The 19,631-nt window shown below is 39.6% G+C and overlaps 1 protein-coding gene across 1 annotated transcript; it reads right to left on the reverse strand.

Moving 5' to 3' along the window:
- Positions 1–63: 63 nt before the first annotated feature.
- On the reverse strand, positions 64–16,301 carry LOC112874142 (UDP-glucose:glycoprotein glucosyltransferase). The gene is made up of 37 exons (XM_025937316.1): positions 16,123–16,301; positions 14,440–14,850; positions 14,208–14,361; positions 13,417–13,588; positions 13,129–13,202; positions 12,929–13,025; positions 12,653–12,765; positions 12,367–12,482; positions 11,550–11,607; positions 10,740–10,892; positions 10,191–10,289; positions 9,943–10,086; positions 9,531–9,599; positions 8,611–8,699; positions 8,352–8,514; positions 8,131–8,265; positions 7,955–8,057; positions 7,772–7,866; positions 7,573–7,685; positions 7,241–7,451; positions 6,954–7,022; positions 6,567–6,712; positions 6,087–6,188; positions 5,089–5,236; positions 4,438–4,494; positions 4,232–4,362; positions 4,054–4,142; positions 3,672–3,985; positions 3,503–3,595; positions 2,812–2,873; positions 2,399–2,501; positions 2,163–2,321; positions 1,903–2,043; positions 1,753–1,796; positions 1,554–1,668; positions 768–920; positions 64–680 (listed from the first exon to the last, which is right to left on the reverse strand). Exons 1-37 carry the CDS (start codon positions 16,299–16,301, stop codon positions 513–515), a joined length of 4,842 nt encoding a protein of 1,613 aa, XP_025793101.1. The 3' UTR covers positions 64–512.
- Between the last annotated feature and the right edge of the window lie 3,330 nt (positions 16,302–19,631).

Below are 19,631 nucleotides of genomic sequence, written 5' to 3' on the forward strand. Positions count from 1 at the left end.
CAACTTCACCGGACACGAATTGGTGTGTAGCTGCCGAGAATGGCCAAATGTCATGGAAGAAAATTTCACGAGGTTCATGCGACAGGCATCGTCTTACTATTGAGTTTCAACAGGTGACTACAAAATTCTCGGGCGTTTTAGCTCCCAGCCTGCTGTTGGCTTTCGACTGGCAGCTACCAATAAATTTTACAGCGTCACAAGAACATCTGAAATGTGTGAATTGTTGACTGTTACTGTGTGTGCAGCAGACCAGTTCATCACCCAAGCAGACTCACGTGTCAACCTATTCTGACAAGATAGTGACAGGTCTGGAAACGATTAGTGTAACCTCAATACCTTGGCTTGCGGTGCATGCCTCATGGTCCGGGACTCCAGGTCTTGCGTAGGTCTTGCGTTGTGACGAATTCCTATGATGTGGTACCTGTGTTTAATTAGCCCTTCTAGCCATGTCGTGAACTGCTGAGGCATCAGACCTTCAGTCAGTACGATCAAGCCTGGGAAACAGCTGTCGATCATAGCTCGTCTTTCACATTCTGATCAGTGTCTTTATCGTCAGGTTTTGGTGTCTCAGATGGTGGGGAAGTGGCTTCCGGAGTAAGATTATCCCCCAAAATTCGTGCAGTAAACTGGCGTGCTTCACTATCAAGACCAACCCACTCCGGAACTATTCTTCTAGCACCCTAGAAAGAGGGTGTAGAAGTTCAGCAAATCCGGAATGCTTGACAAAATAGAAAGGAGGAAAGAAAAACTCCTGGATGTAACATTACCTGAAGCTTTGGCTCCTTTGTCATTGGATTGTTGCATAGATCAATGGTCTTTGCTCTAGCCTTTGTGGCATTTCCACACCAAGATTCACACCATAGCCATTCTTGAGGAAGAGAGAATATAGGCACGGTATGTTGAGCATAATTTGGGAGATCCTGAATGTTAATGTGTTCCAAATAAGCATCGCAACATCACATGTATACAGATACAATTATATAACATGGAACAGTTACCGAATACAGAATCTTATTCTGTCAGACACATTCAAATCAACAAATCACACTTATGTACTTGCTTCCAATGGATTTTGCAAATATCCCGGTGCACCCCCAGAATAGAAAGTATTAGTCTCAGTAAGAACTGGCATCAGATCGTGTGGTTTGTATGTGATGAGGTAAGTGTGGGTTGGAGGTGAAAGATAATGGTGCCCACTGCACTACTCCCATCACCAGCAGGACTTGTCTGTGCAGATCACTTATAACTTCATTTTTACAGGAATGAAGATTCCCACTGCATTTCTACATTTTCCAAAGTCTACTCACTTTGTAGTTTTTAAGTTTATCAATGTCTAACATGCTGTACTCTCATAACTTTGGGGTTTGCTGCAGTTGCAAGCTTGCTTCTAAATTTGACATGAATTTCATCTAAATTGTACACCTATGCCCAGGCAACATAGAGTTGATCCTTACATTCTCTTTGTTAAAATGTCAATTTTCAAACCAGTAATCGATCCCATCCATCTACTGTGTGCAAGGTAAATAAAATAGATGCATTAGGAATTCAGTTACCTGATCAAGATTAGAGAGACTGTTGGGGTCCTTGCTGAGTTGTTCATAGAAGACACGTAGAGTATCCCCAGCAGCAGTTTGCCGAAATTTGGCCAAATCAACAACATAAAGCGCACTGGAATACCAACAAGTCGTATTGTTTTCAAACAACATTAGCAATAACTTAATTGCAGCATAATTGATGGAAAAGGTCACCCACCTGATATGGTATGGTCTTCCTCGCAGATGATCTTTCCAAAAACCCTTCACAAAGGATAAAAAAGTTTCAGCTAAAAACAAGCCCATTTTTATACTACTATGAACAATCTTATGTGGTAGTAACATGATTTATCGTAAATAAGTGACTAACTTGCTTCCAAAATCGATAGCCATCCATGTCCTTGTTGTTATCGCAGAATGGAGTATATGCAAGCGGGCGACCCTTCAGGTTCATGTCATATAGTTCTCCCATGTCTGCTCTCACAATTTGATCAGCATCAACGAAAATCACCTATACAGAAAGTACCATGGGAAGATATTATTAGAACTAAATATGGCCAGGTTGCTTTAATGTGCTAAGAATGATGAAATTGCATGGATCGCAAGATGATCACACCACGGAAAAAATACCTTCCTCAATGAAAGTGGAAATATGACATCCAGAAATAATATCTTATATGCCCATATAATTCTTTGCTTCTCTTTCTGCTTGTGTAACCATGTTGGCCATTTATATGTGATGAGCTCATATTCGAATCCATATTCCTGAGCCATGTGGGGTATGACATCCTGGCAGCAGGAAGGTTAGAAATAGATATGTCTAATATCTGTTAATTAATTAACCAACTCAGCCGCAGTTCATGTACCTTGAACTGTGGAGATAGATAATTCTTTATGAACCAAAACTTCACAGGCCTCTGCGTCTTCTTTAGAACACTCAAAATCATTATTTTGAGGAAACGCTCATATCTGCAACACGGAACTCAGCTAAATCAAACGCTCTCATTACTTTTCAGAATGCTCTTCAGGCAGTGAACACAGTATGTTGCAAACTTTGTATGGTATAATTAGCAATTAGCTCTAGGCCTCTAGTGACATTAAACTTTATGTGAGTCAGGTTTTGTTACGGTTCAATATGAAATACAACCTGAATCATGTCATGTAAAGAGAGCAACTAGACCATGTAAGGTAACAGTGGCAGCAAGTGATTGGGTACAGGGCATGACCACAAACAAATCGGTAAAAAAGAATATAAAACATCCTAGAAACGGAGACTTACAGATGCCCAGAAGCAACAGAGAAAATGTTTATGGTCTCCCCTTGTCTTGCATCCTTACGGTCCTGAAGAAAGATACATCAAACTTGTCAGGTATTCCTCTACACACCAAATGTTAAATATAACCAGTAACAGATTCTACAGGCATCCATGTAACTCTAGTAACTTCTATGGGTGGAATACTTGTTTCCCTACAAATAATTATCCATGATACTAGTATTTTACAGATCAACTCAAGCAATGATATAATTACAGTTCACTATTCACTAATATAAGCGAGCAGACAATCGAGCTTCCAGACAAAGTTCAGCTTTCCAAATGTTCAAGGTTCTCGCGTTCTAAGTACTCTCAAAGAAACACGCAATTGCAGTTCAAAAAGAAAAACTAAATAAGCAGCTGAATAGCTTTCTGAATCTCTCTCATTGTGTACCGATCCTTTTGTACCTTTTAAGTCATCAGTGTACTTGTAGGCTGGTCTAGATACGCCTCTGAAGAGTTTTTATGTAAACTATACTAGACTACTTGAATAATTATCTACACAAAATTCATGGAGTTTTGGTAGTATCCTTAAAAGAAAATCATGAAGTTTTGAAAGATCCATTCTTTAGGAACAGTATCTGGTTTTACTATTATATGCCATGTCTGAAGTATGTGCCGTAAGATGAACCTAGATAGCTGGAAAATAATTACTTACGGTGATTTTATCAGCTTTATTTTTTGATGATGCATCACCACTAATGAGACTAGAAGCCCATTTCAGAATGTTGTTATTCCAGCCTTTGTTATCCTGCATGCAAAAATATTTTAAAAGAAGTAATGCATAGAGTTTCAAAGGTATGCTAGTAACTGAATAAGAAACAGACCATCTTTTCCTGAAAGTGGTGGTCATCTGCAGCATTTAGTAACTCCTCACGCTCCTTGCCTTTCTTCTTTTGAACTTCAATGTGCATTAGTTTGCCTCTCAAGCTATCAATGGCAATGAGTTTTGGAGGTAGCTCATATAGATCGGCACTACGGCCAGGAGCCAATTGTAGGTACCACACACCAGGGGAGACTTTCATCTGCCAGTAACCCAAGTTGGCCATGACAAGTGTGTCTACCAAGTGTGGTCTTTGTTTTGTACCAAGGATAAACTGCAGACCACGGGGAGGGTCTCGGTCTTTTTCCATGCAGTGACCTGAAAGAAATCTCTTTTCTTTGTTATGCGATTTACCGGAATCAAATAACTTCATCAAATGATCATACCTGTCAAGAGGAGAGCTTCAAGTTCAAATACTGCCTGCAAAGTTCTAACATCACCGAGATTCTCTAGAAGAATGTTGTCTAAATCATGGCTGCACATGGAGAACAACCAAAATAAGGAGATGTACAGCAGCATAAAATCATTTTCTGATGATTGCATAATATTTGATGGCTAACTTACATGGCAACAACTGGTTCAACAAGCCATGGTTCTGGAACATCTATGTTCATTGTAAGTGTTTTTGAAAGTGGCATATTTGCAAAGAAAGCTTTAGGCCCATGTACAGAATAATCTGTATTGCTAAAATCATCCTGCATGTCGAGTGATCAAACATTACTGCAGGTAATAGTGGTAATGTGCTAATCATTAGATATATGCCCCATTACCATTGATGGAAGAACAAATCTGTAGAAGTTCTTTAAGGGAAGATCTACGAGGGAACTCTGAAATATCAAGAAATGTTTACATCAAACATAGATACGATTATAAAACCATCTCTACGAATCTACAAGCTTAGACATAGTAATTCTTTATAGCTTCAAACAATACTCTCCAACTATAAATTTCAAACAAATAAACTTCTGCATCTACAATATATAATGTTTGTAAAGTTGTACATAGCACACTGATTTGCTCAAGATGCAGATCAAGCAGATAGAATGAAAAGAATTCTATGGGAATATACATACAAACCATGGAATGCAATTTTTACCAATGTGGAACTGAACTCTATTACCGACATATTTGATAACACCATCCATACAGTCAAAAGCAAAGCTTGCGGGAAATGGAATAGCATGCGCAAGCACAAAATGCTCAGGCTGTTGAACTTGTTGCATTAGCAGCTTTATTAACAACTGGGCCAGCTATGCGACCTAATATTCAATAGCCCCTAATAGCAGGAACAAGATGCCCCTATATAATTACTACTTGGTTCATTCTCAGACTAATAATTCAGATTTTCAAACTACACAAAAGCAGAGATCTGAGTTAACTTTGACGTAGAATAATAAACTAAGAAGAATAAGATTACATACAATAGGATTAAGTACAATCCTCATGCTCGGCTGAATCTGTTTCCAGAGTATGCGTAGAAGTGGGGCAAGTTTTTGCCCAGTGGGACTTAGCGGATCAATGACAGCATCAATGTGAATACTTGAATTCTCATTATTCAATTTGATAGCACTGCATGGCAGAGAAAAAGAATGCAACTGTAAGTTACCAACAAAGTTCAAAGAGTAGTCCATACTTTAGTACAACTCAGTGTATAGGACTTAAAGCTTAGTTGAAAAGGAAAGCCTGCATCTGTGCTCAGTTTGTGGATTAATTTGTTAGTTCTCTTCACAGTTTCAATGTCGAAAGCTTCTTGTACGGATAAATGTAATTCTTGATCTCAGAGGCTTAAGACCCAACAAGCTAAGTGCAATTCAACAAAGTTTGGTCCTATAAGCATTTCGAAATACATAACAGCATTTATTAAAAAGAAAGTCCAAAAATCAAGCGATACAGCTGAGTACCTGACAGCATAACAGTTTTAGTTTTCGTTGCCATGGTATTGAAGGAACGTTCCAATTAAATAATGGACCAAAAAACATAAAATTTTGTGTTTCCAGAATAATTTCATTGATAATACATAAGCATCTAATACTAAAAAAATAGAACTGCAGGAAATTAGAAATGGACGTGACCCGCAGTTTTTTCTAAACCCAGCAAGTTTAAGGATTTTATACTAGGATCATTCCTCCAAATTATAATGATTCAGTTTCTACCAGGTTTCTCGGTTTTTACTGATTTGGTACTTGAACCATCTACTTGTCCAATTCTGTAGAGTTTTAAGGGAAACTAGCTAGTTTGCAGACAAGTGTAGGTTCCCCGATTCCTCCTGAAGTAGTTTCGTTCAGTGATGGACCAGTTACCAGTGTGACCAGCATGTGTCACTGGTCTAGTATGACGATACCATGTTATGAATAGCAATATCTGATAACAACATATGTTCCATAGCACAGTTCTCCATGCAAAACAAATCAGGACATACCTATGTTCTGCATGCAAAATTTCAAAATGTGCTCTTTCAGATGGCCTTTCACGAACAGACATTGATGACGAGACCAACATGGCAATGTCGCTGTAGAATTGGCTGCAAAGAAAGTACATTGATTGGGATTTATCAAAAACAAAAGGATGTAACGTTGTATTTTATTCTTATCATTCAAGATGAGTGTTCCTTCAGGGGCCAAATAATTTTTATATAGCAAATACAGTGACCTTGTTTAACTGTCACCCAAAAGATAAAAAAGGATCCAGACAAAAATGGAGAATAAAATCCAGAAACTTATGAGGTATCCAGACCAAATTGTCAACTACAGAGGAACAGAGAGCGTAGTAAAAGTATGTATATTACAAAATATTTAAAAATACACCAATCAGACTAGTCCATACATCATTGACTCCTTATGTGCAGCTAACTAAAGCCTTATAGAAAAGCTACTGGAATTATTGCATGCCTGATACTTACCTTGTCAGGTCATCAGGGTCAACACCAGCAAATTCAACCTCTTCAATTATTTCAAATATGTATTTTGTTCTCAAATCATACTCCATAGACTCGAGGAGACCTAAGTCATTGGCCAAAAATGGTTCTCCTTCATTCATAACAAAAACCTGAAAGTTATAATGTAATGTAAGCATGTAACTACATAAGCTGCTTTAGAAATCAGTTAATATAATAAACCTTCTGGCTAAAATTAATTGTTTTCTTGAGCATATGATCCATGATAATCAAATAATTTATCTATTCGTAAACTGCACCTAGACCTACAGCAGTACTAATAGGTAATGGCATGTTGCCAGCCACCAAGAATTATGATTCATTAAGCTGGTTGACATGAACCATAAAGCTTACCCGTCCATTGGTTATCACAGCATTACTACCAAACACAAGCCCCAATTGCCCAAATAAGAAGTCAGATAACTGCAAAATAAAGAAACACATGTTATACTTCTGTTTGATAGGAAACTGAAAGAAAAAAAAGCTGAAACAAATGGAAAACTGTCCAGTTAGTGAGATCATGTTTGGTTTTCCAAAATGGCGATATTAAATTGTTAATACAGCTAATATATGAATTACATATAGTTACAATTTACTTAAAGTGAGAATATTGCAAAGAGTGGAAAAACTCAGATACAGACCTTATCCATCCCTTTGGGAACTGCATCAGCAGAGAAACTTTTAAACCACGCTTTATAATCATCAACAGACAAAGCAGTTTCCGCAGCTAAGCTATAGACCATTTCCATCATAGTTCTAGTCCAATCACCAGCAACTGAAGAGGCAGGCGTAGGTTGCGCTTCATAAAATTTCAGGAGTTCGTGCAGGAAGACCAATACCTTTTCTTTGTAGCTAGCACAAGAAAACCACTAGATTAGATTAAAAAAACTCACTATTATGAATTGCTAAGAATGGAAACAATTGTTTATACAATCATGCATTTCCCTGGGAGTAAAGTGCATGAGGAACAAACCTGAAAGATGAAATAGTTCTATCAAAGATATCTTTCAGAAGTAGAATAGGCGGTGAACAACCACTGCGGACATAAAGTAGCAGACCAACACGAGCTCTATCAGTGCCGTCCATCTATATGGCAAAAAGGAAGACAATATCAACAGAAACATCATGAATAGCAAACAAAATAGGTATGAAAAGATATCTGCTGCATCTACCAGGTAACGTATGGCCTCATGAAGCAATTTTGTTCCAACTTTTGACGAAAGATCAATAGCAAGTAGATGAGTTACAGGTTTCGCATCATCTACAGCTGCAGACAGATTTGACATCTATATGTGAACAGGAATAATCTTTGACAATGGATGACGAGATACAAGAAATAGTAATAAGAAACATACTTCCAGGAGACTGTAAGTACTTCATGTCATTCAATACAGAGTCTTCCTGATGATACGATGCAAAGAGCGAAACAAATTTCTTTACTGCACTCTTGCCAGTAATCTGAAGGAAAAGAATTCCATGATTATTGAATGAAAATCAATGTAGTGCATTTTTAGGAAATATTTGTACTTACTGATGGGTTGTACCGCTTGTAGCTGCTTTCCGACAAAAATTTCTCTAAAACATCTGTATGGGATTGGATATGCCCATAGTAAACTTGTTCTTGAATCCTAGGAAGCTCATCATTCATAGCATTCATAGTCGCATCCTTCAGCGAGTGTTAAAGGCAGTAAAATGGCACATATTAGTTATTTCATCAAAAGATCTTATCTACTTTCCTTAAGTAATAGTTACCTCATTTGATTCATGGACAAGTCCATTCATCAATAGACAACACTGCAGCTTATACAATCCAAGCTTGTGAACAAAACGAGAACTTTGTTCAGCCTCCTCCTTGTACATGTTATCTTTTTGCAACTTTAGCAGCACATCTTGAGGGTGAGATTTAGCACTTGACCTGCATATTGCCAGAACAAGCAACGGAACAAAAACATAACAATTCTGCTAGGTCAATAATCTCCAAAAGAACATATAATTCAGTGAAAATGCTCACAATAATGAATCAACAAATGCCACTTCAACGTGATGAGCTTCAATAAGATCTTCACTGTAGTAATCTTCACCATTCCTTGATTTATGTATCTGTGGAAGGCAAAAATAACATAAATTTCAGAACATCTACAGGCAATATAAATTGGATGATTATTAACAATGTAATGCAAAGAATTGAATTATGGTTTTTTTTACAGAAGAACAATAATATGGTTCTACTAGACCATAATGACACTACTGTAATTTGAAGAGGCTACAAAACATCCATTGTCAAACTTGCTGAACAAACAAATATGAACTCTTGCAGAATTCCTGAAATGACTTTGCACTCTTGACCAACACACATAGGTAGGCAATCAGTTTCTTAGTAGGATTCACAAAACAACAAACTATCAACCACTAACATCTCAAACACGTAAATAAAGGCAACAAAATAGGGTGTGGTAGGTATAATAAGAGTAGCTTGGGAAATTCAGCTAAAAATTGGTGGATTGCCAGAATTTGGGGACAAGAGAAGGGCCATTTCAGCAAAAATTGACATGCAGCCACATCATGGAAATGGAAACATTTTTTTTTGGGGGGGGGGGGCGCGGGTTCAGCCTGTGGTGATAAGCAAATATGCAGTGACTTGTCTAATACTTCTATTCAGGACGAAACTGAATGCCTTCACTATTCAGAAGGAAAAAAGATACCGACGCAAAGATAAGCATCTTATGCTAAAACCAAGTTGACTTATATAGTCATATGCAAAGCTCAACTTTACAGGCATCAAATTAACCTACCATACACAACTACTGAACACAGAAACAAACATTGAAACAACCGAACCGCACAAAATATTATCAAGAAGCAGCTAGAAATTATCTTTACGAACAGGCTCCTTGTTTCAATTACAACTGGGAACTCAATTGGTTCACTCACATTGCTGAGGAATTCAAATGCCAACTGTGTTGAGTATGTTTCCTTGATGTACAAGAAAAGCCTTGTTATCTGTAAATAGGAGGAAAAAAGTTAGCAAAGTAGCACACAAGTATCTTTAATAACACAAAACAATCTAATCCATTTTATGTACACTGGAGAGCATTATTCCTGAAAATAAAAATGGACATCATGCCGATAATACATACGAAAAAATGTGGCTGTATACTTTCATCATTATTCATATACCTAAACAGCACTAGTAGCGATAAAGGCCAGGAAATAATGTAAATAGTCAACCACAACATAAGGAGGTTTTATGATATAATGTAAAGCAAGTGACTATTTTTTTCAAAACAACAAATATTCAAGAAATTGCAGTAAAAAAAAATATTGAAAAGGAACAAATGATTACCAAAATGGAAGTGTCTTCTCCATCATTTACTGGAAGAGTGCCATCACTTTCTTCAATGCCATTGATGAGTCTTGAAGAATACATTATGATACCAAACCTTATAGGGACATTATCTTGATAGAGAGATAGGACCATGTCGATGGTCTGCATATTTTAAAGAGATACGGAAATAGACTAGATGTCAATAAATAGTAGAAGTGCAGGTAAACAAAGAATAAGAACTTAAAAGAGGTGAGCGAGAGACTAGCCTCTGCACCACAGGCTGAAGCAGGATCAAACACATAAACAGCATGGAAGAGATTTTTTCGGATGTAACGCATCTGACCAGGGAAGACTGGCATCAATAGCTACACAGGAAAAAGGGAGAGAGGTCATCATTAAAATTGCACAAGGTAATAATGGCTGTAGTTGCATGATACAATCTGACTAAGGGATACAGAAAAGGAAAAGCCAGTAGCCGAGTAGATTGAATAGCCTAAGCAAAACAACTAATCAGCCAACTTTGATAGGAACAGCAAACAGAGATTCCTGTAGACGACCATGCAAACTAAAAAAATGATATTGGAGTTATAGTACGCGAAATTTATGTGAGCCTATCTAACAGGACACTGTTACAGAGATATTAATATTTCTCATTAACACAAAAAAAAGGATATTGTAGTTATAGTTCCCTACGCGCCTAAAAGCATGGAAAGATATATTGCAATTTCTTATTTTCTTGGCATTGGCAAAGCAAAGCAAAAACTAAACGACAATCTCCACTCAATGGCGCCAAGAAAATGAGAAGTGAATAAAACCTCCTGGATGTTGCTTCTCCATCTTCTGTACATGTCATCTTCCTCCAGGTTATTAAGATAATGCACATGGGAAGACCGAAAGTCAACGCGAAAGGAATTAGATTCTGCTGGTGGAGAAGCTGACAGGATCTTGTGGGCAGCACTTTGAGGCAACTGGTAAAGATTAGACATCAATTAGAAAATAACTCACTCAGTGAAAAATTGAAAATACATCTCAAATACTAGAAAGAATAACAGAATTGCAGAAAAATCAGGAGTAATGCAATCTCATGGTAAGATGACAAAATATGGACTTTTGTCCAAAATCAATGATCATACTGAATATCAATATGATTTGAGTCAGGTGGGTTTACTGTTAATTATCCAGGATATGATAATATGCTGTTGAGTTGTTTATCGTTAAGGATGACTATGTAGCCAGTGGCACCATTTGGAAAAAGAAATTATTCCACAATCCTAACTAGAGAACAGAAATGTTGTTTATCGTTTTACAAATACATTGTGCTGTATTCCTTTTAATATTCTGAACTTGTAAAATACATTGTACTATGCTCCTATTATAATACTCAGAATTAATTACTACGCCAAATGGTGTATCGTCAAACAAAACACGTTTACGATTTAAATGCACCACAAGTAGCAAAGTTCATATCGGAAAAAATTATAAGAAAACAAAAGGCCTATCAAAGTTCAAAACAAGCAAAGCTAAATAGTGGCATCAGAACACAGAAGTTCTGTAACAAGCATTGAAAAAAAAAAAAACTGGAGTGAAACAAAAACAGTACTCCCAACATATTTCTTAAACTTCACCTTTAACCGTGCGAACTGATCAGCCAGGGATAATTCTCCGTGGACCATATCCATTAACCTGTCGAATAAGTCATAATGAAAAATAAAATGTCTACTTTATGATATATTGAGTATCAGATAGCAAATTGATAATCATTTTAGTGAATCGGCTATACTGAGTTAGGAGATTAGTGTAAGCTTGGCCCAAAAGAAGATGAAAACAGAACATGTCAGCAAATACAGAGTGTGTGTGCCTGGTAGAATATCAGGGCTGAAGTGATACAAGGAAAGATGGGAACATTAGCTTGATAACAAGCCAGGTACATAGTTGGAAAAATGTCAGGATCTGCTGGAGAGAAAAAGCAAACGAATTGACTAGAACTATCATGCAAACTCTACTAACAAAGCTAACAAATCCTCCTGAATAAGTGGACAGCTTTGCGAGGAATTTATAAGCAACTCTTGCGCCACCGTCTTCTCAACAACAATTGTGAGTAACCAACTGGTTGGGCGTATGTTCTTTCCTTTTGGTTGGATGAGACCTTGGGCACGTGGCATTTCCCCTTTAAAAGAGACAATATAATAATATTTTCCATTATCCTTCTTTTGCTATAAGTTTGGAACTGTCAGAATTGTGATTATGCATTAGCCGCTGCATAGTTTCTAATGGAAAGCAGTGTGGGATCACTAGCCAGGAGTTTAAGGGTACACCGATTGGAGTATATTTTGGCATGCTACGGCAGGAAGCAAATAGCTAAGGTGCTTGTAGCAAAGCAAGGTAAAAAAAAGAGTAAAATAATCAGAAACAACACTATCCAGAAAGAATGTTAGAACATACAGGTAAAGATCAAGATCCTCAATATTAATCAAAGCACCATTCAAAGCCATCAGTGACTTGCCAGGTGGAACCATTCGCTGATTTGCAATAATTTCATCTTTGATGGAATTGTCAAGCTGTAGAAACATGGTATTGTTGTCAGTAGTCGTCGAAGCAATTTCATAATTTGTATGAATGCATTGGAAATTAAGTAGAGAAACAACATATTAGTCATCATTATTTATGTGCATATATCAATGTTTATGTGCATATATCAATGTTTAAAGTGAGTAAGATGTAACAGTACCTTCATTCGTGATAGTGAAGAAACTATACTTGGAAAATTTTGATTTATTTCCTGCATTGACTGTAAAGGATCTGATGCTTGAACGATCCGCTGTGCTGTCTGATGACCCAGATCTGCAGTGTGGAGCAGACTGGAAATAAAAAAGGTGCTTTTATAATGTAAAATGATGCACTTAAAGTTTTCCTGTTCAAAAAATGATGTGCTGCTGTTGGACAAACAAAAACGCAGAAAAATCTGAGCGATACTTATCAATTTATGGCAAGTAGGCAACGATACCTTTGAGTTCCCATACTTCAAGTGTGTCAGATACTGTTGATGACAACAGATAATCTCTGAAGGCCATAATCTCAGCATTTAGCTCCGGCTTCCGTTCCTAGAAATCAATAGAAAATACATAGAAATAATAATCAACACTTCTTTATTTACACATCGCATTGAAGTTCCAATAGTTAAGCTGCTGTCTGAATAGAACAAACCAGAATCTTGGAAAATATAAACCCTCTGACTTCTTGACTGAGGTCTTCAGTCTTAGGATCTTCTAGAGGAACACCTGGAAAGGAAATAAATAACAGGGATCAATCAGCATGAAATTAAGGAAAGAAAAATCAGGGCTCAATCAGCCAAAGAAACACTCTTTTCTACTTTTGCTACTTTTCTGAATGACACATATTTACTTGATAATTCCATGATTTTTCGTTTCCAGAAAAAAACTAAGCAGCAATCAGTGCATCTTCTGGTGCAAAGACAACAGCTAGCAGAATTACCCTTCTTTATAGCAGTGTCATCCATGGCTTTGTATTCCATGTTTTTGAGGGCAAGCTCTACCCCATAACCACTTAAGGTGACTGCATCTACAGCACCAACTGAACCACAAAAGCTAGATGTAGCCTGACATCCAGATGGTAGGACAGGGCGCAGAGCATACCTGACTTTTCCCTATGAACAGCATATACATCAAAATTAGACAACCCAAGCATGAAGAGGATGCCAAATTAAAACGTACACTAGATATTGATGTCAAATATCATTTGCACGCTGAATTTAAAAGAGGCGTTCATGATTGATTTTGGAGATCAAACTATGTTGCGGTTAGAAATGGTAAGCTGAGGAAAACACATTGGGCCCTCAACAAATTACATCATGATTGTTCACCAAACCCTATGCATGTGTTTCTTGTTCAGGAAAATGCCAATAGAAATAGGAAGTATCTTAGGCAAAACAAGGTACCACATTGTCAGAGAGGTATATGCATGATTAATAGAAGTACAAACAATAAAGCCATCACATCAATTACTGCTAATGTGACAAATTCATTGAGTTGTCTTGCCATGTGTGGGACTTTGGGAGGTGAACTCGAAAGAAGCAATAGGCTATCAGCGTGTACATGTTGACAAGATAGTAGAAACACCTCCAAGTCAGTATATGTGGAAGGATAGCTACCAAACAAATAATGACCTTGTACTATACCTAATGGCACCATTTTCTACGGTTTGTTATTTCCTCATGATCTCATGTGCCCTGACGTGCAACCCCAAAACAGGCATGTCTATGTTACCTGCTTTGATGCTTCTGCTAGTTGAACATGCAGCTCTTTGAAGCATTTTGTCCCAACAGCCCCATAAAATATAGCAACTGGAGCGGTAATATTTGCACGAGAATATACATGGTCAAAGTCAAAGAGTTCAGGTTGTTCGGTGGAGTCCGCATCTCTGTTCAACAAATATTCTGAGTTACGCATCTTGCAGCCTGGGCAAGAGGAAAAATCAAGGAAAAGGGAAGATACTTACAGCTTGCCCAAGCCCTCCAGCCATTCACGTAGATCAGCTGAATTGAACAGAGGAACATTCCCTGTGTCCACCCAGCAGCAAGTTCCTCCAGAAGAGTTAGGACCTGCAGCCTCATCAAAATTTTCTCCAGTACCATGACCAGAAATTTGCTCTAGTGAATCCTTAATAGAAACCAAAGATAATGACTCCTCTGCAAGCTGCCTGTAAAGCACTAATCTTGGCGATGCTGATCGAAGGGTAAGAGAAAACTCAAAAATTGAAGAGAGTGGCTCATTGAGTAGTGTGCGGGCATCCTCAACAATCTTCTGGGCACAGCATTTTGCCGTCGAACATTCAGAGCCTTTGTCCAGTTCCTTCCAGTGGTTGATGAAATCCCAAAACAGATCCTTCCTTTCTTTTGAAAGTAATTCACTAACAAACGTAGTAAACATAAGACTTATTAAGGTGTTGTTTGGAACATAACAAGTAAAATTGATCGACCAACACGATGCTGCAAATGTTAATTAACAAGAACTACACTATGTTTATGTTTCCTCAGGTCCACAGATGCAAAATCAGAACCATACAAGAGAAGAGTATATGCTAGATTAGTCTAACTGCATATTCCCAGAAATATTACCATATGCCCACTGCCTTACTTATTTGGCTTATCGGTTGTCAAAATAAAGAAAAAATTTATTTTCTTTAGATAGTAGAGTTTTGGATCAATCCACTGACGCTTCTCCAGAGAATAAAATAGGATTGGTTGCATACATAAGTGCAATCAAGCCAGCTTGATGTTAGTCCAATACCTAGCATCTGACCGAGTGTCTCAACTCAATTTCAGATAGGCCACGAGATTGATGGCATAATTTGATTAGAGTACTAATTAAGGACGAACGGGCACCAAAATTTCACATTATATAATCTTAATTTCATCCAGGTTAAAATCATCTTTCAAGATTCAAACAAAGCATATACACCGTTAACGAATGGATCTTATGTATATGAAATCATTGAGTGAATATTGCATCTACTATTATGCCTAAGATGCATCTACTATAATACTAGCTTGAGACAGTGCCAAAAAATTTCCATACTAAGGTGAAGATTTAATAATACGAATCTAATAGTATGTCAACAGCATAAAGAAACGGAAAATACTATCAGAACAGGCATGCTATGTCTATTGTTCTGTAGAATTTAATATTTTGTGTACCACTTTAAAGAAAAAAGATCACATAAATCACCAATGTTGCAATCTACTATATTCAGTTCTGGAAGTATCACTGAGGTTGACCAGTCCCAGGACCCAGGGAAGGATTTCTACTAAACCACGAGTCTGTTAGTTAGGATTTCTACTAAACCACGAGTCTATCACAACCCACATCATGCGCCACATAGTCCTTCCGTGTTGCACACAAACCATGGCACTACTGCACTAACCAGTTGCTAACAGTCCAACGGAAAACAAGGAACCTAGCCGATTTGAATTCCACTGAAATCAGCTATTCAACTCAAATTTCAAAAATAAAAAACAATTGAAAACATAAATAGCTTCCATCTAAAGAGTAGTTCAGGTTTCCAATGCTAAACCCCAGTGACCAAAGTTACTAAAACCCAAAAGGCTTTAGTCGAATTGACATATCACTCTCAAACAGAGGCACCTAAACAACCAGCGAACACAGCCAAAAGCAAACGCACCTGGCTTCGAGCAGCAGCGGCGTGCCGGCCCACTTGGCCCGGAGGGCCACCTGCACGTTCTTCTGCCTTCGGATCTCGGCCCCCGCGCCGCCCGAGGCCAGACCTCCCACGAGCAGAACCGAAACCAGCACCGCCGCAGCAGCCGAAACCCCAGATCGGGCCCCTCGCGCCGCCGCCATGTAGGCGAGACGCGTGCCGACCCGAAGCCCTCTCGGCGCTCCGATCCGATTGGCTACACGGAGGCGACGGCGGCGGCAGATAAACCCCGCATCAAGAGGATTTTGCGCGGGTCTTTGGGTTTGTCGCCGGCGAGATGTGGAGCGCGGTGGGGGGGAGACTTCGCCGGAGACCTGGGGGCCGGAACAGGACACGGGGGATGGTGAAGTCTGAAGTGGGAGGGCGGCATTTAAAGAGGACGTGCTGGCCGTTGGATCGATTATGCACGGCGGATCATTTTTCCTTTTTTTTCTTACATATAAGGAGTGGGACTTCATTTTTGGAATTTGCTGGCGTCTTTTTTTTTTCCTTGTTTCGGGAGGACCCAAACTTCATAGTCATCATTACTCCGTATGTCTCTTTTTTTTCAAGGAGAGCTCTAGTAATTAGACAGAAGGTTTACAAACGAGTGATCTAACCAAACTGCGGTATAAGTATTTCTTCTAACTAAAGAGGCTAACTCGTGAGCAATCAGATTACACTCTCTCTTTACCTTGGCAATGCGCCAATCGACCAGCATATTCCTATGGTCCTTTTGCCTCAGCCATAATGAAGCTGATCGCAGAACGGTCCTCTACCTCCATCATCTGGATGATCCCTGCACAATCAGTTTCTATGATCGCCTGCCCCTGCCACCACTGTACCGCGAGCCGAAAGCACTCCAAGCACGCTTGAGCTTATGCTTCTGCGACATCTTAACACCTGGAAAAGAATACGCCATGCCATAAGAATAACTTTACCTTCACTATCGTGTGCCGCCACGTCAACATCCACCGTACCCGACTAAGGAACAAAAGATTCATTAGCATCAAATTTGACCCAGCCAGCCGGAAGTGGCTTTCCAAGCTGCCTTCCGGTTGCATGTCCTCCTATTGCCGGAACGATGAACGGACTTTCTTTCCTTTGCCGGGGATTAGCATTGGCACACGCTTCAGAGAACGAGGCTTCCGGTACTTCCGTTGGGCCATACTTCCGTTAGGCTAGAAGACTGGTGAGTAATGTTATTGTCAACTGACCACATTTTTCATAGCAGCAATTTTGTCAAATCTGTTTCCTCAGGTGTGCCCTGATCAAGGAGCAACACAACCAGTCCGGTCCTGTGTATCTGAATTTCTCTTCATCCGGCAAATACGAGCATTCTCTCATTGCCAATCGTAGTTCCATAGCCTGTGGGCAGGTCACCATGGCATGGTAACTTGACTCAGCCTCGCGATCACAAAAAGGATAGATGTCATTCGGCTCCGGACGCCCGATGAACTTAGCTCGTCAGGTAGGTAAGATGTCTTTGACAAGTTTCCATGAACACATCTACTTTAGGGGACACGATCACTCCAAACGTGCGACCACAACTTCCTTTCACCATTTGATTTGGGGCAGAGCTTATAGCCTAGCTCTCTTGGCCTCTGCTGAGTCTGAGGGCTATAAGTTGTATGCATTTCTGATAGAGAAAATGCCAGATTTCTTCATGCGCCAAGCAATGAAGTCTTCAGGAAGTCTGCTCGAGATTTTTTTCTTGGCAATCTTCTTAGCATCTGCCGGATTGAATATTTGAATAAGCTTATTGAAATCCCAGTTGCTCCCATCAATATCCAACAACTCTAATATAAGAGATGAGAGTAATTATATTTTTGAAACGAACTAGGAAGAAAAGCTACCGATTATATTAAAATTTTAATAGCTCAGATTAGATATAACAGTAAACAACTCAACTCCGATAAGTTGGATTAGAACGTCAACACGTGCCGCACGAACTCGCACACATTAACTCAACACGCCTGGAGCCTAGCCCCAAGCACCCCTTGACTCAACCTCGCTGCCTCGCAGCACCATCAGTCCACCACCACAACATGCGTTGTTAACACACCTCTTTGAAATAATTTAGCGCTTGCAGAGAGGTTAAACATATTTGTTTAGTAAAGGGGAAGAACATAGGATCATAGGAACACCGACATGCATGCACAGGTCTTATCGTGTGAGAGCAACCTTCGGAGCTAGAGTCGGGTGAAGCTGGAGATAGAGCATCCGGAGGCTGGTTTGGTTTGGCGTGCTGCCAAATTGAACCTAGTAAACTACAAGACTGGTGAAACTGAATTAATCCTTGCGTACTTGTGAATAGCGAAATGCCGATCAAACATACTTACCTCTCCAAAAAAAAAAAGAACAAACAGACTTACCTCGTTCGGGCCGCTTGTACAGAAGAAGATAAGGAGACCGAAATCCTCCCAAGTGTCCAAGTCCACATTGGTCCATCGGCCCAGAAATAAGCCCAAAGAATCCATGAGCGAGGGACGGCAAAGAAAATGAGAGCAAGATACCCTACTCCGCCGCCGCTCGTCTCGAGGCTGTGCTGGCTCCGCGACACCGTGCCGTCGTCGCCGTCGTCTCGAGGGTGCCACTGCCTGCGCCTTCGCAGCGATGCTCCCCTCCTTGCCAAAAAAGATGAGTTGGATTGTTAAGGTTCTAGCTGATGGCGTCGTGATGTTTTGGTGTGCGTTCCTCTGTGGAGTATCGTTCCGTCGTCACCTGGTTACCAATACATTTGTTTTTTTTTTCTGAAACAACTGCCGGTTAGCTTGTGTAATAAATTGGTATTTATATGAGTGGAAAAATTCCTTACACCTAAGCCGAGAAGAACTGATCGGCTATGGATGATGATTTTATTACGTTTACGTCTATGTCTAGCATCAAGGTATTCCAATAATTGGCTGTTGGATACCGATCCGAGTTAATTTTTTCAAATTGAGGATATACCTATTGTGATGTGTATTACTCGGATAAGTCTCCTCTGCGGTACCGCGGAGCAACTACTTCCTTATTACTTTGCCCAGTAATAATTTGCCCTAGTAGCAAAATGTAACGTAAATTTTTGATCGGTTGAACCAGACGGCCGGTGCTCCACGGCTCAATCATGATCGTGGCAAAACTTTTGTTTCAGCTCGCTTGCACCGAGAGATTTCCATCACTTCTTCACGAGTTGAAGTTCCATCTTCCTGCTCCTGGTCACCATGGACGATGACTCTTCACTGTGTCTCGGCACAAGTGAACATCCCTTTTGAAATGACACTGGTTGGGTACAGGACGCAAACGACGACACTGGCTAGTACTGTGCAGTTCAACAAGCACCGAACAGAGCACGTCTGGCCCGGCCCATGCCTCTGTAGCCTGCACAGTGCGCAGACGGGCCGGTCCTGCTCGGTACAGCGCTCCTAGGTAGGGCTCTCCGTCGCTGTCAACAGCCAAGCCAAGACCGCGCTGGCGCTCCGCGATCCGGGTTGCATGGGTACGCAGCGGGA

Source organism: Panicum hallii, chromosome 9, assembly GCF_002211085.1.
Source record: "Panicum hallii strain FIL2 chromosome 9, PHallii_v3.1, whole genome shotgun sequence".
NCBI classification, from domain to species: domain Eukaryota; kingdom Viridiplantae; phylum Streptophyta; class Magnoliopsida; order Poales; family Poaceae; genus Panicum; species Panicum hallii.

What these genes read in the sequence shown, in the direction of transcription:
- LOC112874142 (XM_025937316.1), bottom strand. Translation starts at nt 16,301, where the DNA reads ATGGCGGCGGCGCGAGGGGCCCGATCTGGGGTTTCGGCTGCTGCGGCG. An exon ending in TGACACTGCTATAAAGAAGG is followed by an intron (nt 13,203 to 13,416) that starts GTAATTCTGCTA and finishes TTTCCTTTCCAG; the next exon opens with GTGTTCCTCTAGAAGATCCT. An exon ending in ATCTATCTCCACAGTTCAAG is followed by an intron (nt 2,322 to 2,398) that starts GTACATGAACTG and finishes TCCTGCTGCCAG; the next exon opens with GATGTCATACCCCACATGGC.